An 18458-nucleotide genomic window follows, 5' to 3' on the forward strand; every position below is an offset into this window, starting at 1 on the left:
ACTGAGCTCTGTCTTCTTGGAAGCCAGAAATGTGGGAAGAGGAGGGCAGAAAGTTAAGCAAAAGCTTGGGGAGCCGCCGCAGGGAAAAGGTTAGTCAAGTGATGGACGATAAAGAGCAAGGACTTGATTTTTTTAAATGATGTACATGAGTCCACGTGGAGAATGGGGTGACGTGTAAAGCCAGGCCCACTTTATTCCTGGTAACCTGACCCCGATGTTTGGGGCATATGACCCGGATGTGAATGGCCACTGGAGCCAGCCAGTATGGAATGGGCTGGAGGGACCTTCCCCCCACCCAGGACACTCACCTGTGACTTTGGCCTTGAAGGGGCTGCCCACAATGTGCTGGGGGCCACCATACTTGATGGCAATGAGGTAGTTGCCAGGGGCCATGGGAGTGTAAGTGACCACGTGGCCCTCAGGACATTCCCGACAGTCCAGCTGCACCTTGGAGGGGCCGTCGATGGTGACAGACAAGGCCCCCGAGCCCGCATTCAGGGTGTTGACAATGAACTCCGATGACACTCCTGGGGACCAGAGAGGTAGCAAGGGTGTAGACAGGAAGGGCTTGGGGTCCAGAACTGGGATGGGCCCAGGCTCCCCGGAGCAGGTCTCATCAGCGCTGCCCCGCCTCTGGGGCAGACCAATGTCCACCCCTCCTCCCCAGCCCCAGGCACTCACCTGTAGTGCCTCCCTCGAGCCCAGGACCATAGGCTGACACCAAGCCTGGGTCCCCAGCCTGGCTCTGCTCCCCAACTCGGATCTTGAAGGGACTGCCAGGGATGTGGGCACCGTTGAACTTGACGTCAATGGAGTGGACGCCATTCTCGTGGGGGATGAAACGGATGGTGTGCTTGTCTGTGGGTCAGACGTTGGTGGGTGAGCCTTTGTCCTTCCCTCCCCTTCCCAGAAAGTCCCAGCCTGGCAGGGAGAGGGCCAGCTCACCACTGTCCAGCTCAGAGACGTAGCACTCCTCCACCGCACCCGAGGGCGTGTGCACCCTGGCATCGATCACGCCCCGGGCACCATTCAGCTGCACCGCAAAGGACGCCGGCTGGTTCACCTTGAGCCCCGTCTCCTGCAGAGGCCACAGAGGGTGCTCAGACTCCTGGCAGGGTCTGGAGGGCTCGTCTCTGCAGCCCGGCACTGATCTCACTGCACGCCCAGCCCAGCTCAGGGAGGCTCTGAACAGGGCTGTGATGGGAGGTGGAGGCAGGGTCTGTGGCCTTGGCATCCACCTGCTATGAGGTGGGGCCACCTGGCTGTGGCTGGGCATGGTGGGGACGACACATGACGTGCCCTGTCCTGGTTGAGGAGGTAAGACCCAGAAACCATAAAGCAGGCCTGTCAGCAGAGAAGCCAGTGCTAGGACGGTGCTGTGTGTGGACTGCAAACAGTAGCTGGGATGAGGAAGGAGGGGTGTGGCCTAGACTGCCCTGGGGGCGCTCTATGGGGGAGGTGGGCCGATGGGGAGGCTCCCAGGGGAGGTGAAGATTGGGGCACAGAGCCCAGTTCTAAAGTAGGGGTAGGGGACAGGGGAGGAGAGGCACAAGGGCTCCTGAGGGGCAGCTGGGAGGGGGAATGGAGTCCCCTGCTGTACAGACACTGGGAGAGAGGGGACATCTGTCTGTCTGGACCTTCCAAGGTCACCGCTAAGTCCCTGGCCACATGGGCCTGCCATCCTCTACTTCTGCCCATCTCTCAGGGTGGCAAAGGGGCCCCCAGGCACACACCTGGAGGCTAGTGACAGTGAGACGGCGAGCGTCGTCTGAGAGGGAGGCCACGGGTACCACAAAAGGGCTGTCTGGGATGTGCTCATCGTTGAACTTGATGGAGACTTCATAGTCACCTGGGGAGGGAAGGCCAGTCAGCACAGGCCCCAGGACTGGGGACAGCAGGGTGGAACCCCCTCCACCCTGGCCTCATCCCAGAACAAGCTCCTGGGTCGGGGCTCAGCTCTGGAGACAGACGTGCATTCCCAGGAGTGTGGGGTGGAGGGAGACAGGGCAGAGAAAGAGCGGCAGCCCAGGTGAAGAGTTGGTTCAGTAGCCCCATCTCCTGCCTGGGCGAGCAGAAACCCAGTCTGGAAGGTCAGGCAGGCCCAGCCCCGTGGTGGACACCCACCTGGTTCCTGCACAACATAGGAGACCCCACAGGAGCCATCTTTGCGGTCCTCAAATGCAATCTCCGCCTTGCTGGGACCCTCCACAGCAATAGACAGGCCCCCAGCACCCGCTTCTCGGGTCCAGATGCTGAACTCGGCTGCAGATGGAAACGGGACAGGGGCAGCTCCTCAGCACCATGGTCCACCCTGGTGGCTGCCCTGCCCCCGCCCCCCGCCCTGGCCCCCTGCCCCTTACCTGGCACGCCGGCCACCCCTCGCTCCAGCCCTGTGCCTCCAGCTCGCACCTTATGGGCACCGCCTTCACCCAGTGGCCCCACGGTGAACTGAAAGGGGCTGCCTGGCACATGCTGGCCGCGGTACTTGACGGTGACCGTGTGGGGCCCCATCTCCTGGGGCACAAAGCGCACACTGTACGCGCTGTCCTCTCCCTCCACGATCTCTGCGGCTTCCGTCTTGCCTGACGGGCTGGTCACCTGTGCGGTCATGTCCTGAGAGCTGGCCTCACCTGCAGCAGGTGGGGAATGTCAGGGCGACACGGGGGCTGCTCCTGGCCCTGGCCCTTCCCTCCCTCCCTCAGTAAAACCCCCTCCTCCACTCAGACCAACAGCCGCCCCCTCTTGTCCCGAGGGACGGAGAGCCCAGCCTCCCTGTGAAGACCCCAGCCCCGCCCTGCTCACCCTCCTGCTGCCGGGTGATGCTGCCAAAAGAGCCCAGGCGTTCCCGGCCCAGGAAGTCCCCGAAGACGGCGGGGAAGGGGTCTCCGCCAACCTGGGTGGACTCCTCCACCCGCACCTCACGCTTGGTCTCTCCGCCCCGAGTCTTGCTGATCTCCGTGCGCTCTGTGCGGGTGTACGTGTGGCTGCTGCGCGTGAAGGTGCGCGTCAGGCGCTCCTGGGCCGACACCATCTGGAACCAGTTCCCTGTGCGACGCATGGAGCCCAAGGCGGGGAGGAAGGTAAGAAACGAGCCAGCAGGACAGAGACAGTGGGGGCAGGCCCTGGGCCTTCCCCATTGCCCTGCTCCCGCCCCCACCCCCACCCCCCGGCTCCTGCCTCCCACCTGGGATCTTGAGGTTGAGGTCACAGGTGCTGCCGATGGTGGCAATGGACGGCGCCTGCCTGCGCCGGGTGATGCTTTCCTTCATGCGGCCCTCGCCTGTAACCTTCACCGTGAAGGGGCTTCCTGTAGGGGAGAAAGGGAGGGTCGGGCGTCTCAGATCACTCGTCGCTGGCCTCCTGGCCTGTCCCAGCAGCAGCTCAGCGCCTTACCAGGCACGTGCTTGTCGGCAAACTTGATGTTGATGATGTAGGTGCCCGGTTCCGTGGGGCAGTAGGTAACTTTGCATGTGCCGTCCTCCATATCCTCACAGTTGATGTCCACCTTGCTAGGGCCTTCAATACTCAGCCCCAGGCCCCCATAACCTAGCAGGGAACAAGGGACACGTCTCCCTCAGTCCCCACTGCTGTTCTGCTCTCCCCTCCCCAAACTACAGGCTCTGTCCAGAACAGGCACCCAAGGTGTATCAACCACTAACAAAAGATGCCTCAGCAGGAGGAGAAGGGGTGAGCCAGGCACTGACCCAGAGGGTCGGGGATAGGTAGTCTGGAAAATTCCTAAGGCAGGCCTCTTGGGTTCTAGTGAGCAACAGAGAGCCAAACTCAGTAAAGCTGAGCTTTCTCTGAAACATGGGAGAAGTGACATGGGGACATTCACTCTCCCCAAAGGGGCCCCAGAATGTGAATCTCAGCAGAGACTGGGCCAGGAAGTTCAGGGAGGAGTGTACGGCCAAGGGGCACGGGGCAGGAAAGGACTAGTCGTCACTGGCGGCACAAGCTGAAATGAGGGGTCTCTGGGGCAAGAAGCACCTGCATTACGAGTGTCCACGATGAACTCCGCCACCTGGAACGTGTGTCCCTCGGACAGGCCCTTGCCCCAGACCCGCACCTTGCTGGCATCCCCGATCTCAGACGGTCCCACCAGGATCTTGAAGGGGCTGTTGGTGACGTGCTTGCCGCTCTTGCGCACGCTCACCACATGCTCCCCAACCTCCTTGGGGGTGAAGGAGATGCCTGTTGGGAGGGAGGTCAGGCATGAATGGAGCCCTGGGCCTGGCAGTGTTCCTTTGCGGCTGCCCCCACCTTCCTCGCCCCCCCCACCCCGCCGGGCCCCTCCCATGGCCCCGTGCTCACCAATGTGCCGGTTGGGCAGGCGCTTCAGCAGGCAGGGCTCCTCGTTGCCCGAGGGGGCGCGGATGCTGGCGGTCAGCAGGCTCAGGTCACTCTCGGTGATCTTCAGTGACACATCCGTGGAGGTGCCCACGTTCAGCTGTGACGTCCTCATTGAGTCATCACCTGGGGGAGAGTTGGCATGTCAGGCAGTGTGACTCCAGGCAGGCCCTGCCCTCATGGAGATCAGGAGACTTCCTGGCAGCCCCTGCTGGACTCAACAGAGTCTGGGGACCACCCAGAGGCACAGAGAGACCAGGGAGAGCGCAGTCTCCATTCACACCCAGCTCCCCTGGGGATGCCCCAGTCCTGAATGGGTTAAATCCCTAATTTACACGAATGTAAATCCTGAGTCACGTGATTGCATGGAACCGAAAAACTAGACTGGGCCAGACAGCCCATAGCCCTTTCCTGCTGTGTGGCTCTGATCAAGTTGCTTAGCCCCTCTGGGCCTGCTGGCTTCCTCATCTATCAAAAGGGATTATCAGTACCCTGACTTAAAAAACTCAACAAGATTTGTTTTCAAAGGGTGGCTGGATGTTTCTCACCTGCTCTAGAGGATAGAGTGTTCCTTACATTTATCCAAAAATGACCTCTTCCACCTCGAGGGGGCCCTACCCTAACGCCCCGGTGACTTACTTGAACATGCTGGGCTTGCACATCCGTTGTGTGCTGGGGTGTGTGTGGCAGGCTGTGTGCCCACACGTCCACCCACCTGTGATCTTGGCTGTGAAGGGGCTCCCCGGAATGTGCTTGTCGTCAAATCGCACGATGATGCTGTAGTCTCCAGGCGCCGTGGGGAGGTAGGACACGGTGCAGGTGCCATCCTTGTTGTCCTTGCAGGTGATCTCTGCCTTGGACGGGCCCTCCACGGCCAGGGACAGACCCCCTGTGGGTGGAGGAAGGGCTGAGATCAGAGGTCCTGCCCTCACCCCTGCACTGGCTGCCCCCACCCAGCTCCCCTCACCTTCCCCAGCATCCTTGGTGACGATGGTGAAGGTGGCCGGCTTGTTGACCATGCCATGGCTCAGGCCTGGCCCATAGGCACTGACGTGGCGGCTGTTGATGGCATCCACGTAGAACTGCAGGGGGCTCCCTGGGGGTGGTCGGAGAAAGGGGGCTGGGTCAATAGTGAGGACAGGAGCTGCCTGAGCCCACCTCGGCCCCCGCACCTCCCCACAGGCTCCCTGCTGAGCCCTGCATCTCTGCCACAGGGGCCTCCCACCAGGGCACCAGACTTCCCAGGCCTCACATGGTGTCTGCACACAGCAGGTGCTCAATAAAGATTTGTTGAAAGAAGGCAGATGAGGGTGAAGTCACTATGGGCTCCTCTCAGCCCAGCCAAGCCCAGCCTGGCCCCCGACTCACCAGGGATGTGGTTGCCGTCATACTTGATCCCCATCTGGTGCAGGCCTTTCTCGGTGGGTGCGTACCTCACCGTGATGGTGCCATCCTTGTTGTCAGTGATGCTGGGCCGGGCGGTCTTCCCAGAGGGCATCCGCACCTCCCCTGCCAGGCAGAGGGTTAAGTGGGGGACCCCAGTTTCTCCTACCTCAACCCCCTTTGCTGCCCCAGGCCCCCACTCCTGTGTGGTTCTGCTTCTACCCCAGAGGTCAGGCACCAGGAGACAGCCTGGAGCGTCAGGATGAACCCTGACCTGGGAGACAGAAAGCTGGAGTCTGAGTTCCAGCTCTGCCCAACTTGCTGTGTGACCCTGGGTAGCTTGCTTCCCTGCTCTGGGCCTGGACGCAGGTGTCCTCCCTTTGAGCCCTCATGCCTCAGGGCCCCGGGGCAGTACCTGTGAGCTCCCCTTTCTGCACAGTGAAGGGGATGACCAGGTTGAAGGGTCTCAGCATGGACTCCATTGGCTCCACGGGCACCACTGGCTCCTCTGTGGCCTGTGGCAGGTGAGAGGGAACAGTCATTGGCTGGGGAAGGCCTGGGGAGCTTGGCCTGAGCCATGACTGAAGTCAGAGCAAATGAGCAAAGAAAAAGATGGTTAATGGTGAAGACAGAGGGCAGGAGAGGCGTGTCAGCTGCAAGGGAAGAGGTGCCGCGCCCAGCCTGGGGATCCGTCTGCCCAGCCTGACTCCCGCCTGCTCCCCCAAGATGACGCCAAACCATGCCCCAGTCCTGGCCCCTGAAGAAGAGAAGAAATGAAGGAAGAGGAGGAGGGGGGCGAGGTGTGGCCCGGGTGGGAGGTGGCAGTGCCCAGTGTGCGGGGTAGGTACTGGGCCTGTGCAGCTGCTCAGTCAGAGGGCTCCTCCACGCGGGGCATGGAGTCTCACGCCTGGGAAGCCAGGCGCGGGAGGGCACAGGACGCAGCAAGCCGGTACACGCCAGCTCGAGTGACCATGAGCTGACGCAGAGAATGGCCCAGGGACCTGAAGTCCCGGGCTACCCACAGGGCAGGATGGATATCTTGGGTGCTCTACCCTCTGGAGGGCTTCATCGTCCTGCAGGGCCACCCTGGGGAGATATACAGGGACAGTGGGCCCGGGGGTCAGAAGGAACACGGCAAGTTCCACCAGAGAGAGCTGACCAACCACCAGAGGGGACAGAAGCAGGGCTGTGCTCACCTCCTGGGTTGGGAGGCTGCAGGGAAAGCAAAGACTCGACTCTGGGGCACTCTGGGTCCCTGATCCATCAGATGTGGGGACAGGTTCTGGGATCCCCTGCTACCACTAAGAGGGCCCGGCCCACCTCCCCAGCCGCCCTAGTCCCACTGTGGCCGCGGAGCTTACCAGCACGTGGAAGGGACTGTTGGGGACGTGCTCGCCTCCAAAGCGGATGGTGATGACGTACTTGCCCGGCTTGGGCGCTGTGTAGTAGATGTCGAAGGTGCCGTCGTGGTTCTCAACCACATCTACGTCAAGCTCTGCCCCATCCGGCGTGGACACCGTGCACGTCACCTTCCCCTTGCCTGCTGCCTTGGCGTCCACCGTGATCACCGTCTCCTCCCCAATCTGGATGCGGGGGCCCAGGCAGGCACCTGCCACACAGGAATGTTCGGTCAGGGGTCCGCGGGCCTGTGCCCAGCCCCCCACAGTTCCCCACTCTCCCACCACCTCAGCCCACAGCAGAAAGAGAGGAGAAGGGGCACTCACCCAGGCCATGGCCTCCGATGGACACTGGAAATGGAGAAGAGTGTAAGCCACGCAGTGCTCAGGATGGGGGGGTGGGGGAGGGGGAGGGGGAGGGGCAGGGGAGGCGGGGTGAGTGCCCACCTGTGACCAGGCACTTGCTGGCGTCCCCAGTGGGCAGGGCGTGGATGCGGAAGGGCGAGTAGGGGATCTCATCGCCGCCATACTTGATGGTGATGGTGTACCGGCCACTCATGTCCGGGAGGTAGGACACGGTGTACGTGCCATCCCCATTGTCTCGGATGTTGGCCTTCTTGGGCTTACCCTCAGGGTCCTGGGGGAGGAACAGAGGTCAAGGCCAGCCTGTGCCCAGAGCCTCAGCTGAGAGGGGGGCGGCACATGGACTCACCAGGATCTGGACAGTGAGCAAGCCCTCCCCAGCATCCCGGGCATCGATGGTGAACTCCACAGGCAGGCTGGCAGGGATGCCAGAGGCATTGAGCCCGGGGCCACTGGCCCGCACCTTGCTGGCATCGTGGGCTGGAAGCACCTTGATCTTGAAGGGGCTTGAGGGGCAGAAGGGATGGACAGTTGGCTCAAGCTCTGGGGCAAAGGGAATCCCTTCTCGTTTGGGGCCTGGAGTCCTCCCCACATTCATGAGCAGGGGAGATGACTCCTGGCAGGGAGGAGGGACCAGGTCACAGCCTGAGTCTGGGGGAGGGTCACACAGCTGTGCCCCTGACAAAGCCTGAGCATTTCTTCTCCATTCTCCAGGAAGATGCCGTGAATTGTTTAAAGAGGAGGATGCAGGAGGCTGCCCTCTCGCACCTTTTTGTAGCTACATGGTGCCTTTTCCCAAGGCACTAATTTTGTAAATTTTGTATCTACATGGAGGGACAGCCCAGCCAGAGGAGAGCCCCTGGGGCTGTGCCACCTCCAGGGTGGAGACAGGCAGGGGGCCCTGAGGAAGAGCGGGATGGGGCAGCAGAGATGGGATGAGGCGAAGACAAGTAGGAGGGGTGTTTCCAGGGCCCTGCAGTGGCCCTGCAGGTGCGGCCCTGGTGGGAGCTCCCCAGAGCTCAGCACAGCACAGGAGCCCAAAGCTGGGCCTCACCTGCGTGGCACCTCCTGGTCGGCATACTTGACAGCGACTGTGTAGGGCCCGTCGGTGGCTGGGGTGTAGTGCACGGTATGGGTGCCATCTCCATTGTCACGCACCTCCACAGGCTCAGCCACACCTGGGCAAGGGGAGCAGGGTCAGCAAAGCCTCTTGGCATCACTTCTGCCTCCCTCCACCCTGCCCCAGACATTCCATACCTGTGGGGCTCAGCACGGCCACCTGCAGGGCGGCCCGGCCAGCTTGGCTGCAGTCCACCTTGAAGGTCTGGGGTACCCGGGCCCTGACACCGGCTCCCAGCCCTGGGCCAGAGCACTTCACCTTCCCAGGGTCCACCACATCCTTCACTGGCACCCGGAATGGACTCCCTGCAAGGAGAGGGACATCAGCGCCTACCCACCTGCCCAGGAGGGTCTACCTGACACCGACGAACGAGGAGGAGGACGACGCCTTCCTTGCCTTTGAAATGCCCCAGGGAGACCAGACCAAATGTGCAAACGCTTAGAGACTTGCTAAGAAAATGTAAACAAGGAAAATAAGCTTGGCTGCTTGGCTACGGACTGCGGCTGGGCAAATCCACTTATTTAGGCCACAAGCCTGGAAGAAGGCCTTCCTAAATTAATAAAATGTTAAAAGTGGAGTATCTGTAACAAAATGCATTTTTGCCAGCGTGAAATTAGATAAGGAAGAGAAATGTCCAATTTCAGCAGGCCCGAGTTATGTGATAATTGAAGACATAACCCCGCCCTCCCCACCCCTACCCCTGCCCGGAGTAACTCGGCCATGCAGGAGGGCAGGGGGGTTCCTTGCTTTGCAGACAGTGAGAGGGAGAGGGTGTGAGAGGCTGTCCTTGCTGAGCCAGCGACAGAGGCTTGCACTGTGTCTGAGTGACCGAACCCACGAGGTCTGGCGCTCCAGACAAAGGGCCAAGACACCAGTGCTGGACCTCTGGGAACGAACTGCACGCACCGCCCTGCCTCTTGGCCGTGACCGCAGCGCCTGCCTGCTCCACGTCCTCCCTGCCGGCTGGGCTCGGGGCTTTCCTGCTCTAGGGATGAGTCCCCACACCCGACTTCCTTCCAGTTTCTGTCTCGCTGAGCAGGCCTCCTGCTGCCCTCCCTGAGTCCCACCCACCCCGTGCACACCTGGGATGGGCCGGCCCCCGAAGGTGATGTTGACGTCATAGTCTCCAGGGGTGAAAGGGATGTACTCCACGGTGCAACTACCATCCTTGTTGTCCTTGCAGGACATCTTGGCTTCCGACGGGCCCTCGATGGCTAGGCCTAGGCCCCCAGTGCCAGCTCCCCTACAAGATGACACCCCTATATCAGCTCCGCTAGGGCCAGTGAGTGGGGATGGAGAAGCTGAATGGGGGCTGGGGGCCCAGCTGAGAAGGGACCAGCTACAGGGGTTCAGACACTGGGGGAGGTTTGCACCCTTGACAGGGGATAGGCTGGGGATGAGGCACACACAGAAGGGTGAAGGGGGAGGCCAGGTGGCTGGGATCAGGGTCAAGGTTAGGAAAGGCAGAGGGAGGAATACCTCGTTTCCACAGTGAAGCGGTTAGCCTTGTTGACCAAGCCACCCTCCAGGCCTGGCCCAAAGGCCCGGACGCGAGTGGGGTCACAGCCCTCAGTCACGCCCACTCGGAAGGGGCTCTTGGGCACAGCTACGTCATCATACAGCACCTCCACCAAATGCACTCCTGGAAGCCAGCCACACGGTGCAAGTCAGGGTGTGCGAGGCCCCTACCTCCCCAACCCCCGAAAATGCCGGCATCAGATCCCCACCGTCCCCGCTCAGCCCAGCCCCTCACCCTCTTCGTAGGCCGTGTACTGCACTCGGTAGGTGCCATCCCCGTTGTCTGTCAGGTAGGTATCCGTCTTAGCGCCCGAGGGGTTGAGCACGCGAGCCGTCACGTGGTTCCCACCCGTGGCTGTCAAGGATCTTGCGTCCACAGTGAACTCAGTGGTCACCTCACGCAGGACACCTGGCTCCCAGGAGACGAGAGCTCAGCATAGGTTGGGGGCAGCCTTCCCACAACTGCTCACCCCAGCGCGCCCTCCCTCCCCCACTCTGAGGCCTCTCCTCCTCCCCACCTGCTGCTCCCCAGCCTGAGCCCTGCCCCGCTCGGCCCTGCGAGCTGAGCTCCGAGCTCTGGGCCCCGCCTCCCACTGCCCCTGCCTTCGCTCCCCTCACCACATACTGACACTCTGTTCACCTGAGTCTCCCCACCAGGCTGTGCGCCCCTTGAGGGCGGGTCTGGGTCTTAGGTTCCTCTGCACACCTCGCCGTGCCTAGCCCAGGGTCTGGCCCCCAGCAGATGGTAACTCACAGTCACCGAGCTGAGCTGAACTGTCTCCTGACTCTTGTCACCCTCAACCCCAAAGCTTTCCCTCTGTACCATGGAGAGCAAGGTTCTTAGCTTTCTCAGATCAGCTGATGCAAGTTGCGAATCTCCCCAGGAAAATGCAATTTTGCCACAAGACCGGAGGTGAAGCTCCGCGTCCTGCCTTTGGCTCAGGCGCCTTCTTCTGGGGTATCTGAGCCCTAAAGACTCAGCGCTGCCCCAAAGCCCTCCCTTCCCCCCCCACAAGCCCTCAGCCCCGCTTCCCTCCCTCCCTGACTGGCGATGCGACCAGCTCCAGGCTCCTCTCTCACTCACCGTGGGGCTCAACACCGGGTCCCGAGACCTTGACTCCACTGGTGTCGACAGCGGGCTGCACATGGACGCGGGTGGGGAATTTGGGTACGGGGTGCCCGCCATACTTGATGGTAATGGTGTAGGTGCCGGGGAAGGCGGGGCTGTAGGTGATGTGGTAGGTGCCGTCGGCATTGTTGTGGATCAGCACCTCGGCCTTGACGCCGGCGTCCGACAGGATCTCAATGGTCAGCTCAGCCTCGCCCGCCTCCGAGCAGTCCACAGTGAAGGTGGCTGCCTCGCCAGCCTTGCCGCGCTCCAGGCCTGGGCCACTGGCCCGCACCTTGCTCGGGTCGAACACGGGCCGGATGGTAGCCTTGAAGGGCGAGCCGGGGATGTGGGCTTCGGCAAACAGGATGTTGATGGTGTACTCGCCCGGCTCCGTGGGCAGGTAGCTGACAGCACACGAGCCATCGCCATTGTCCTGGCACTCGATCTTGGCCTCGCAGGGGCCCTCCACGGTCAGCCCCAGGCCACCCGTGCCCGCCCCCTTGGTGTCGATGGAGAAGGGCGCTGGCGTGCCTACCAGCCCGCCCTTGAGACCAGGGCCGTAAGCACAGACCTAAAAGAAGGAACAGGTGTGTGGATTACCTACACCTGACCTCGCCCACGAGGCCTTCGTGGCTCTCAAATCAGCTAAGCGCTTTCAATTGTAGCAGCTACCACAGGCTGAGTCCTTATAACAATTCCAGGCGAGGAAACGCAGGTAGAGAGATTAAATAATTTGTCGCAGCTGGTGGACCTGGGATTGAAGCCCAGGTCGGATCCAAGGCCAGGCTTTTAATAGCTGAGCTGTCTCGATATAAGCTTTTATATGTAGGATGGATAAACAACAAGGTTCTACTGTATAGCACAGAGCACTATATTCAATAACCTGTGACAGGGACTTCCCTGTCCATCCAGTGGTTAGGACACTGTGCTTCCACTGCAGGGGGCACAGGTTTGATCCCTGGTCGGGGACCTAAGATCCCACATGCTGCTCAGTGCAGCCAAAAAAAAAAAAAAAATCCTACGACCAACCATAATGGAAAAGAACATTAAAAAAAAGTATGTACATACATGTATAACTGAATCACTTTGTTGTACAGCAGTAATGAACACAACATTATAAATCAACTATACTTCAATAAAAATACAAAAATCAAAACCAAAAAAACACTAAGCAGTCTCAAAGGCAGGTCCTGAGGTGGGGGACTGCCTCGGCCCTGGGTCCCCGGCTATGCTCACTCCAGGACGTAAGGCCCTCTGGCCTCTGCCCCTGTGACTTACCCATCTTCGCTAGAAGCCCCCAACTCCCAGCTCCCACCAGCCCCTACTTCCTCACCTTGGAGGGGTCAGGGGGCAGGACACCCTCCACGGCGAAGGGGCTGCCAGGCACCGGGTGACCATCGTAGGTGATATCCACCTTGTAGGGCCCCTCCTCAGGGGGCATGTAGCGCACAGCCTGGGCTTCAGCTCCACCCCCAGGCTCCAGCTTGCAGGGGATGGGTCGTCGGGAGGGTGAGGTCATCCGCACGTCCAGCTGGCCCTGACCGCCAGCCCCTCGTGTGTTCACAGAAAATGCCTGTTCTTGTCCCACAGCCACCTCTGTGTAGACGGCAAGGGACACCGTGAGCAGAGACTGCAACCCACTGCCCCCCCCCAGCTCTCCTCACTCCCAGGGCAGCTCTTGCCCCACTTACTGCTGTTGAGGCCTTGAACTTTGACTTTGCTGAGGTCCAGCGGGGGTGCCACATTCACCACAAAGGGGCTCTTGGGGACAGGGTCTCCACCATAGGTCACTGTCACTGCCATGTTGCCCTATTGGGTACAACAGGAGGTCAGAACTGGGTGGCTTGGCACAGCCTGGCGACATGCCTTTGGCCGATGTGGACCAGAGGCTCAGAGATCCACAGCGAGAGAGGATGGAAGGCAGGAAAGGGCAAGATCTGGGAGGCTACATGCAGAGCGGGCCCTGTGAGACTGAAGGAAGGAGACCCACGACCCCATAGCCGGGACGGGTGGAGCACGGAGGGGGCGGACACACCTGCTGCACGGCCGTGTACTTGACAGTGTAGGAGTAGTCGTGGTTGTCGATGATTTCAAAGTCTCGCACAGCTTCTCCCTTGGCAGCCCCGGCAAAGTGCACGTCCAGCTTGGCCTTGCCGGCTCCCTTGGTCAGCACCGTGAAGTGAGTGGGCTTCCCAACTTCCACACCTGGGGAGTCACCCCGAGATGGTGGTGAGGGGCTGGCGGCCACCCAGCCCCACCCCCACCCCAGCCCAGCCCCGACTCAGACACCTACCTGTGCGGTTCAGCCCAGGGCCCTCAGCCTTGACCTTGCTGGCATCATGGGATGGGTCCACCTTGATATGGAAGGGGCTGGCAGGGATCTCCTGGAGGGAGAAAAAGCTTGGTCAGGGTGGACACGAGCAGTCTCTGAAAAAGTGCCCTTTGTTTCCTCTGAGGCACGCTGCCTACACATAGGAAGTGCACAGTCAACGGCTGTAGAATTGTCCCCAAACGACTGCCTCTTAAGCTGCTGACTGAGATGTGGGCCGGGGCAGGGTGGGGTGTGCAGCCACCCGTGACAACCAAAACCCAAGCGTAGGGTACCTGGTTGGCAAACAACACCATGATGGTGTAGCGGCCGGCCCCTGGAGGTGTGTACTTGACTGTGAAGGTGTCATTGTCATTCTTGATGATGTCAAAGTCGATGTCAGCCTCTGCAGGGCCCACCACGCCGGGGGCACACTTGATGCCAATGCTTACATCGCCTGAGAGGAGGCAGGCACGAGGCCATGAGCGGGGGGCTCAACGACCTCCTGCACTTGACCAGTCCCCCTACAGCTGGGACCAGGTGGAGGGTACCAGCGCCTCCCACCCAGACCCTGCCCGGCCCCGCCCAGCCCCGCCCCACTCCCTGGTCCTCAGGGCACCTTGCCCCGCCTCGCTGCAGTCCACCGTGAAGTAGGTGGGCTCATTAGCCTTGAGGCCTGTCTTCTCCACGCCGGGGCCGTACACCTTCACCCGCTCGGGGTGACTGCCCTCTCCCACGTTTACCTGTGGGGAAGAGTCGATGGTCAGCACGGTGCCCCTTCCTCAAGGTCTATCCCTTTCCCCAGCACTTCTGAGCCCAGCCTTAGCAGGACCAGTTTTAGCATCTTCGCAGGGGCCTTGAGGTGGGGAGCGATGACAGGGCCCAGGGACAGCCAACATCTCCTGCGTGAGGCTCCGCCCTCCCTCTGAGGCCCCTGGCAGTGGGCATGGGGCAGGGAGCAAAGGACATACCCGGAAGGGGCTCTTGGGGACGTTGACGCCTCCCCAGGAGATGATGATGGTGTGTTTAATAGGCTTGGTGGGCACGTAGGAGCAGCGGAAGGTACCATCGCCGTTGGGGATGACCTTGATGTCAATGGGGCAGCCCTCTGCGTCCTGTGGGCGTCACCCAAAGCAAGGTTCTTGGAGTGCCCCGGACTCCTAGAGCACCAGCGCCCTCTGCTGGCCGTGGGCCATCCTCCTTACCCACCGCCAACCCACTCACAGGCCCCGCCCAGCCACAGACCTCAGACCGGGAGAGCCTAGTGCCACAAGCTCTGGTGGCCAGGGCGCACCCTGGGAACAGGGAGGCCAGGCTCTAGACCATCTGCGTGGCCTGGTCTCCCAGCCTAGGTCTCTGAAATGTGTTGTCAGGGGAAACGCTCAGCTAAATCAATGTTCCTAAAATTGAATAAATAACCTTTTAAAGAAGAAATCATCCTCTTGGACCCAAGAACATATTCGTTAACCTCTAGGGGTCAGTGGACACCACTGTGAGAAACCAATGTCTTAGTCAAATCATCTTTCAATTGCAAATTATTAGTACAAAAATATACATTTGGTAAAATATGTTTTTAAGATTATCATCAATAAGAAAACACAAAACTTTAAATTTTTCACAGTTCTAATGGATCCACGAGAATCAGTCCTGTGATGCCTGGAGGCCCCTGTCTCTAACTTGCCCCCACCCCCCCCCCAGGGTCCCTGCTACAGTGGCGAGGGGCACAGAGATGGGGCAACACCCCACCTGGGCATAGAGCTTCAGGTCTCCCTTGCCAGCAGCACGGGCATCAATGGTGAACTCTGCTGGCTTGTCCACGATGCAGCCAGTGGGCTCCAGGCCGGGCCCAAAGGCCTTCACCTGCGCAGGGGCAAGACCAGAGGGCTGTGTTGGGGACTGGAGGAGGGCCTGTTCACCTTGTCCCAGGCCCGCGGGAGCTGGGACCCCCACCTTGTCCGGGAAGCAGTCGGGTGGAGCTGGCTGGATGTGGGCAATGAAGGGCGAGTCTCGAATGTCCTCATCGTCGCAGATGACGTGCACGGCGTACTCCCCTGGTTCTGTGGGCCAGTACCGCACGTCGCAGGAGCCATCTCCCTTGTCATCACACTCAATCTTGGCCTGTGAAGGGCCCTCAATGGAGAAGCCTAGATGAAAGATGGGGAGGGTCAGAGGGTACAAGAAGCAACTTGGATACTCAGGCAGGTCCCCGGGGCATTGCTCTCCCGGCGTCACCACCCTGATCACCCACGTCCCATCTCCCAGTCTCATCTCGACACTCGCTAGCACTCCCACCTCCTGACCCCAGTCACCCCCCAGTGTCCTTCCATCACACCACTCCCCCCACTTCCCACCTGTCACCACCCCAGCCACTTACCCAGCGTCCCCACCTCTGTGCCAATGGCCTCCACCACAAAGTCAGCTGACTTGCCCACCTGGCCAGTTTCCAAGCCGGGACCCCAGGCCCGCACCTTCTGCACTCCTGCCTCTGGGCTCACCTGCACCTCAAAGGGGCTGGGCAAAGAGGGAGCTGGTGTCCATGCCGGGAGCTGCCCCCACCAGAGGTACTCGTCCCCCTCCCTTCCCTCAGAGTCCCAGGCAGCCCGCCTCCCTCTCCCACCCTCTGAGGGCCCAGACCTGGAGGCACGGGGGCCGCATGGTGCTTACCTGCGGGGAATGGCATAGCCGCCCCATGTGATGGTCACCACGTACTTGCCAGGCACCACGGGGTAGTACTCGCACTCGAACACACCGTCCCCAGCCTCCCGCACCTTCACCGGCTCCTCTGTGCCTTCTGAGGAGGTGTGGGAAGTGGAGGGTCAATGCTCTGCGAGTCCCAGCTGCTCAGTCCCCTCCGGGACCCCTGGGACCCAGGTCCAGCCTGAGGACACTGCTGCTGGTAGGCACTGTGTAACAGCCCAGGGCAGCACACCGGCGAGAGCAGCATTCCCAGCTTGCACACTGGGAGACTGAGGCAGAGGTCAGACAATGTGCCTAAGGTCCCAGGGAGCCTCCGGTCAGCGTCTCTTTGGAGCCCCCTGGGGGGGCGTGGTGCTGACCATCACTGCCCTCAGGGGCTCAGAACCACTGGCTGTATTTCCCCCCCTGTGCCCCGACTCCCACCACGGCCCCCTGGCACTCACTTGGTCCCTTGACTGTGACCTTGAGCTCCCCGCTGCCAGCACCCTTGGTGAACACCTTGAAGTCAGCCACCTCTTTGACACGCACGCCCTTGGGCTGCAGGCCCCGCCCAGAGGCGCGGCAGGCGTTGGGGTTACAGGCTGAGAGAGAGAAGAGAGGTGAGGCTGGGGGCGCCGAGGGGCCCTAGACAGAGCCTCAGCCCTCACCTCTCATCCCCCACCTCCCTGTGCACAGTCCTCCTGACGCCCCCCAGGCACAGGCCATGGCCTCATGCAACCCTCCCCCGTGCTCCCTGGTGCCCCCGACACAACCATGGCTGCCGAGACCATGCTGGGCAGGGAGCTGGCCACGGTGCCCCCAGCCCCCCTCATCAGGCTGCTCACAAGAAACCCTCCCCACCAGGCTCCTTGGAGTCAGTGTCGCTTGGGACACAGGCAGGGCAGAGCCTGAGCAGAGACTGGAGCAAAGAGAGACAGGGAAGGACCTTTCACCTACCCCAAGGCCACCCACCTAGAGCCATCTGAGCCTTCTCAGAGCCACCATAGCAGCTTTAGGAACTAAGTCATGCCACAAAACACTCAGCAACACCATGGAACAAGAGATATGCATATAACCGGAAGCCTGCCACAGATCCCAGGCAATGCATGAAAGTCAGCCTGCCACAGAACACTGCTAGTGGCAATGAACCCAGACTTTGCTACTGAACACAGGCCGAAGAACAGTGATCTCAGCCTGCCACGGAACCCATAAAATGGCATGGAACCCACGGGCTGCCACCAAACAAGCAACGACATATAATCCAGGCCTGCCACGGAACACAGACAATGGCAGAGAATCCGGGTACTGCCACAGAACAGGCAACGGCACGGAACCCGGAGCCTGCCATGGAACACAGGCGATGGCACAGAACGGAGGTCTCATATCACGGAAATCATCAGGCAAGTGGCAAAGAAACTAGATCTGCCACAGAACATAGGCAAAGGCGCAGAACTTGGGGCCTGTCACAGAATGCCACAGAAGGGGGGGGCGATTCCACACCGCTTGGGCCATGCCATACAGCACAGGTGAGGCCAGTCAGCTATGGCCATGCCCGGCCCCGCCTCCACTGGAGTGTACTAACGTGGCGCCACTCTCCTGGCCTGGTGGACGATGGGCACGGAGGGGGTGAGCGGCGGCAGGGGCTCTGAATGGCAAAGAGAGAACCAAGTGGGGGGTCACTGCTTGAGGGCCTGGCGTACAGGTGCTCACGTAAATGCCCCCCACCCACGTGGCCCTGTCGCTTCCCCCTCAACCCTTCCACAGTGGTCCCTGTCTGGTATCCTTCACTGTGGCCTCCTGAGCCTCCTTGGGGGCAGGGGATGGACAGACGAGCTCTCGAGAACCCCACCCCTTGGCTTGCTCTTCTGCCCATTTTAAGCCTTCAGATGGCTCCCCACCCGCCCCTGGAGGTAGTGCATCATTTCCCGTAAATCCTCAGCGCGGAATTCGGTGGCAACGCTCTCTGTGTCCTGGCGTCGGGGAGGGGATCATGCGGATGGGTGGAGGGCCTTTACCTTCTGCCACGTGGACAGGGAAAGGGCTGCGGGTGATGGGGGCACCGGCGAAGGCCACGTGCACCGTGTGGGGTCCCTCCATCACAGGCCTGTACGTGCAGCGGAACGTGCTGTCGCCCTTGTCCTCCAGGGCCACCTCCACTGTGTCTCGCCGGCCCTGCGGGTCCACGATCACCACGGCAACATCACCAGTGCCGGCCCCTGTTGCGACAATGGC

The 18458-nt window shown here is 61.0% G+C and overlaps 1 protein-coding gene across 3 annotated transcripts in view; it reads right to left on the bottom strand.

Annotated features, from left to right (window-relative positions):
* FLNC (filamin C) overlaps positions 1–18458 on the bottom strand; it is a 28016-nt gene that overhangs the window by 1504 nt on the left and 8054 nt on the right. The window contains exons 8-46 of one of the 3 annotated variants that reach the window (XM_060305348.2): positions 18242–18442; positions 17809–17871; positions 16691–16828; positions 16215–16341; positions 15925–16061; positions 15501–15694; positions 15297–15410; positions 14522–14665; positions 14170–14293; positions 13847–14007; positions 13536–13626; positions 13278–13447; positions 12934–13051; positions 12576–12838; positions 11216–11813; positions 10367–10540; positions 10093–10255; positions 9696–9856; positions 8751–8918; positions 8548–8671; positions 7843–7999; positions 7578–7767; positions 7458–7481; positions 7095–7342; positions 6149–6248; positions 5719–5859; positions 5318–5446; positions 5066–5239; positions 4315–4476; positions 3991–4194; positions 3394–3546; positions 3185–3307; positions 2803–3045; positions 2361–2630; positions 2125–2262; positions 1734–1849; positions 946–1078; positions 682–858; positions 309–527 (exon numbers count right to left, since the gene is read on the bottom strand). In XM_060305348.2, coding sequence (XP_060161331.1) covers positions 309–527; positions 682–858; positions 946–1078; positions 1734–1849; positions 2125–2262; positions 2361–2630; positions 2803–3045; positions 3185–3307; positions 3394–3546; positions 3991–4194; positions 4315–4476; positions 5066–5239; positions 5318–5446; positions 5719–5859; positions 6149–6248; positions 7095–7342; positions 7458–7481; positions 7578–7767; positions 7843–7999; positions 8548–8671; positions 8751–8918; positions 9696–9856; positions 10093–10255; positions 10367–10540; positions 11216–11813; positions 12576–12838; positions 12934–13051; positions 13278–13447; positions 13536–13626; positions 13847–14007; positions 14170–14293; positions 14522–14665; positions 15297–15410; positions 15501–15694; positions 15925–16061; positions 16215–16341; positions 16691–16828; positions 17809–17871; positions 18242–18442 — 6534 coding nt within the window. Of the gene's footprint in view, positions 1–308; positions 528–681; positions 859–945; positions 1079–1733; positions 1850–2124; positions 2263–2360; positions 2631–2802; positions 3046–3184; positions 3308–3393; positions 3547–3990; positions 4195–4314; positions 4477–5065; positions 5447–5718; positions 5860–6148; positions 6249–7094; positions 7343–7457; positions 7482–7577; positions 7768–7842; positions 8000–8547; positions 8672–8750; positions 8919–9695; positions 9857–10092; positions 10256–10366; positions 10541–11215; positions 11814–12575; positions 12839–12933; positions 13052–13277; positions 13448–13535; positions 13627–13846; positions 14008–14169; positions 14294–14521; positions 14666–15296; positions 15411–15500; positions 15695–15924; positions 16062–16214; positions 16342–16690; positions 16829–17808; positions 17872–18241; positions 18443–18458 lie in introns of all 3 variants that reach the window. The other 2 variants (XM_030853737.3, XM_060305347.2) reach the window with 2 other exon arrangements.

Source organism: Globicephala melas, chromosome 9 (genome assembly GCF_963455315.2).
Source record: "Globicephala melas chromosome 9, mGloMel1.2, whole genome shotgun sequence".
In the NCBI taxonomy this organism is placed as follows: Eukaryota; Metazoa; Chordata; class Mammalia; order Artiodactyla; family Delphinidae; genus Globicephala; species Globicephala melas.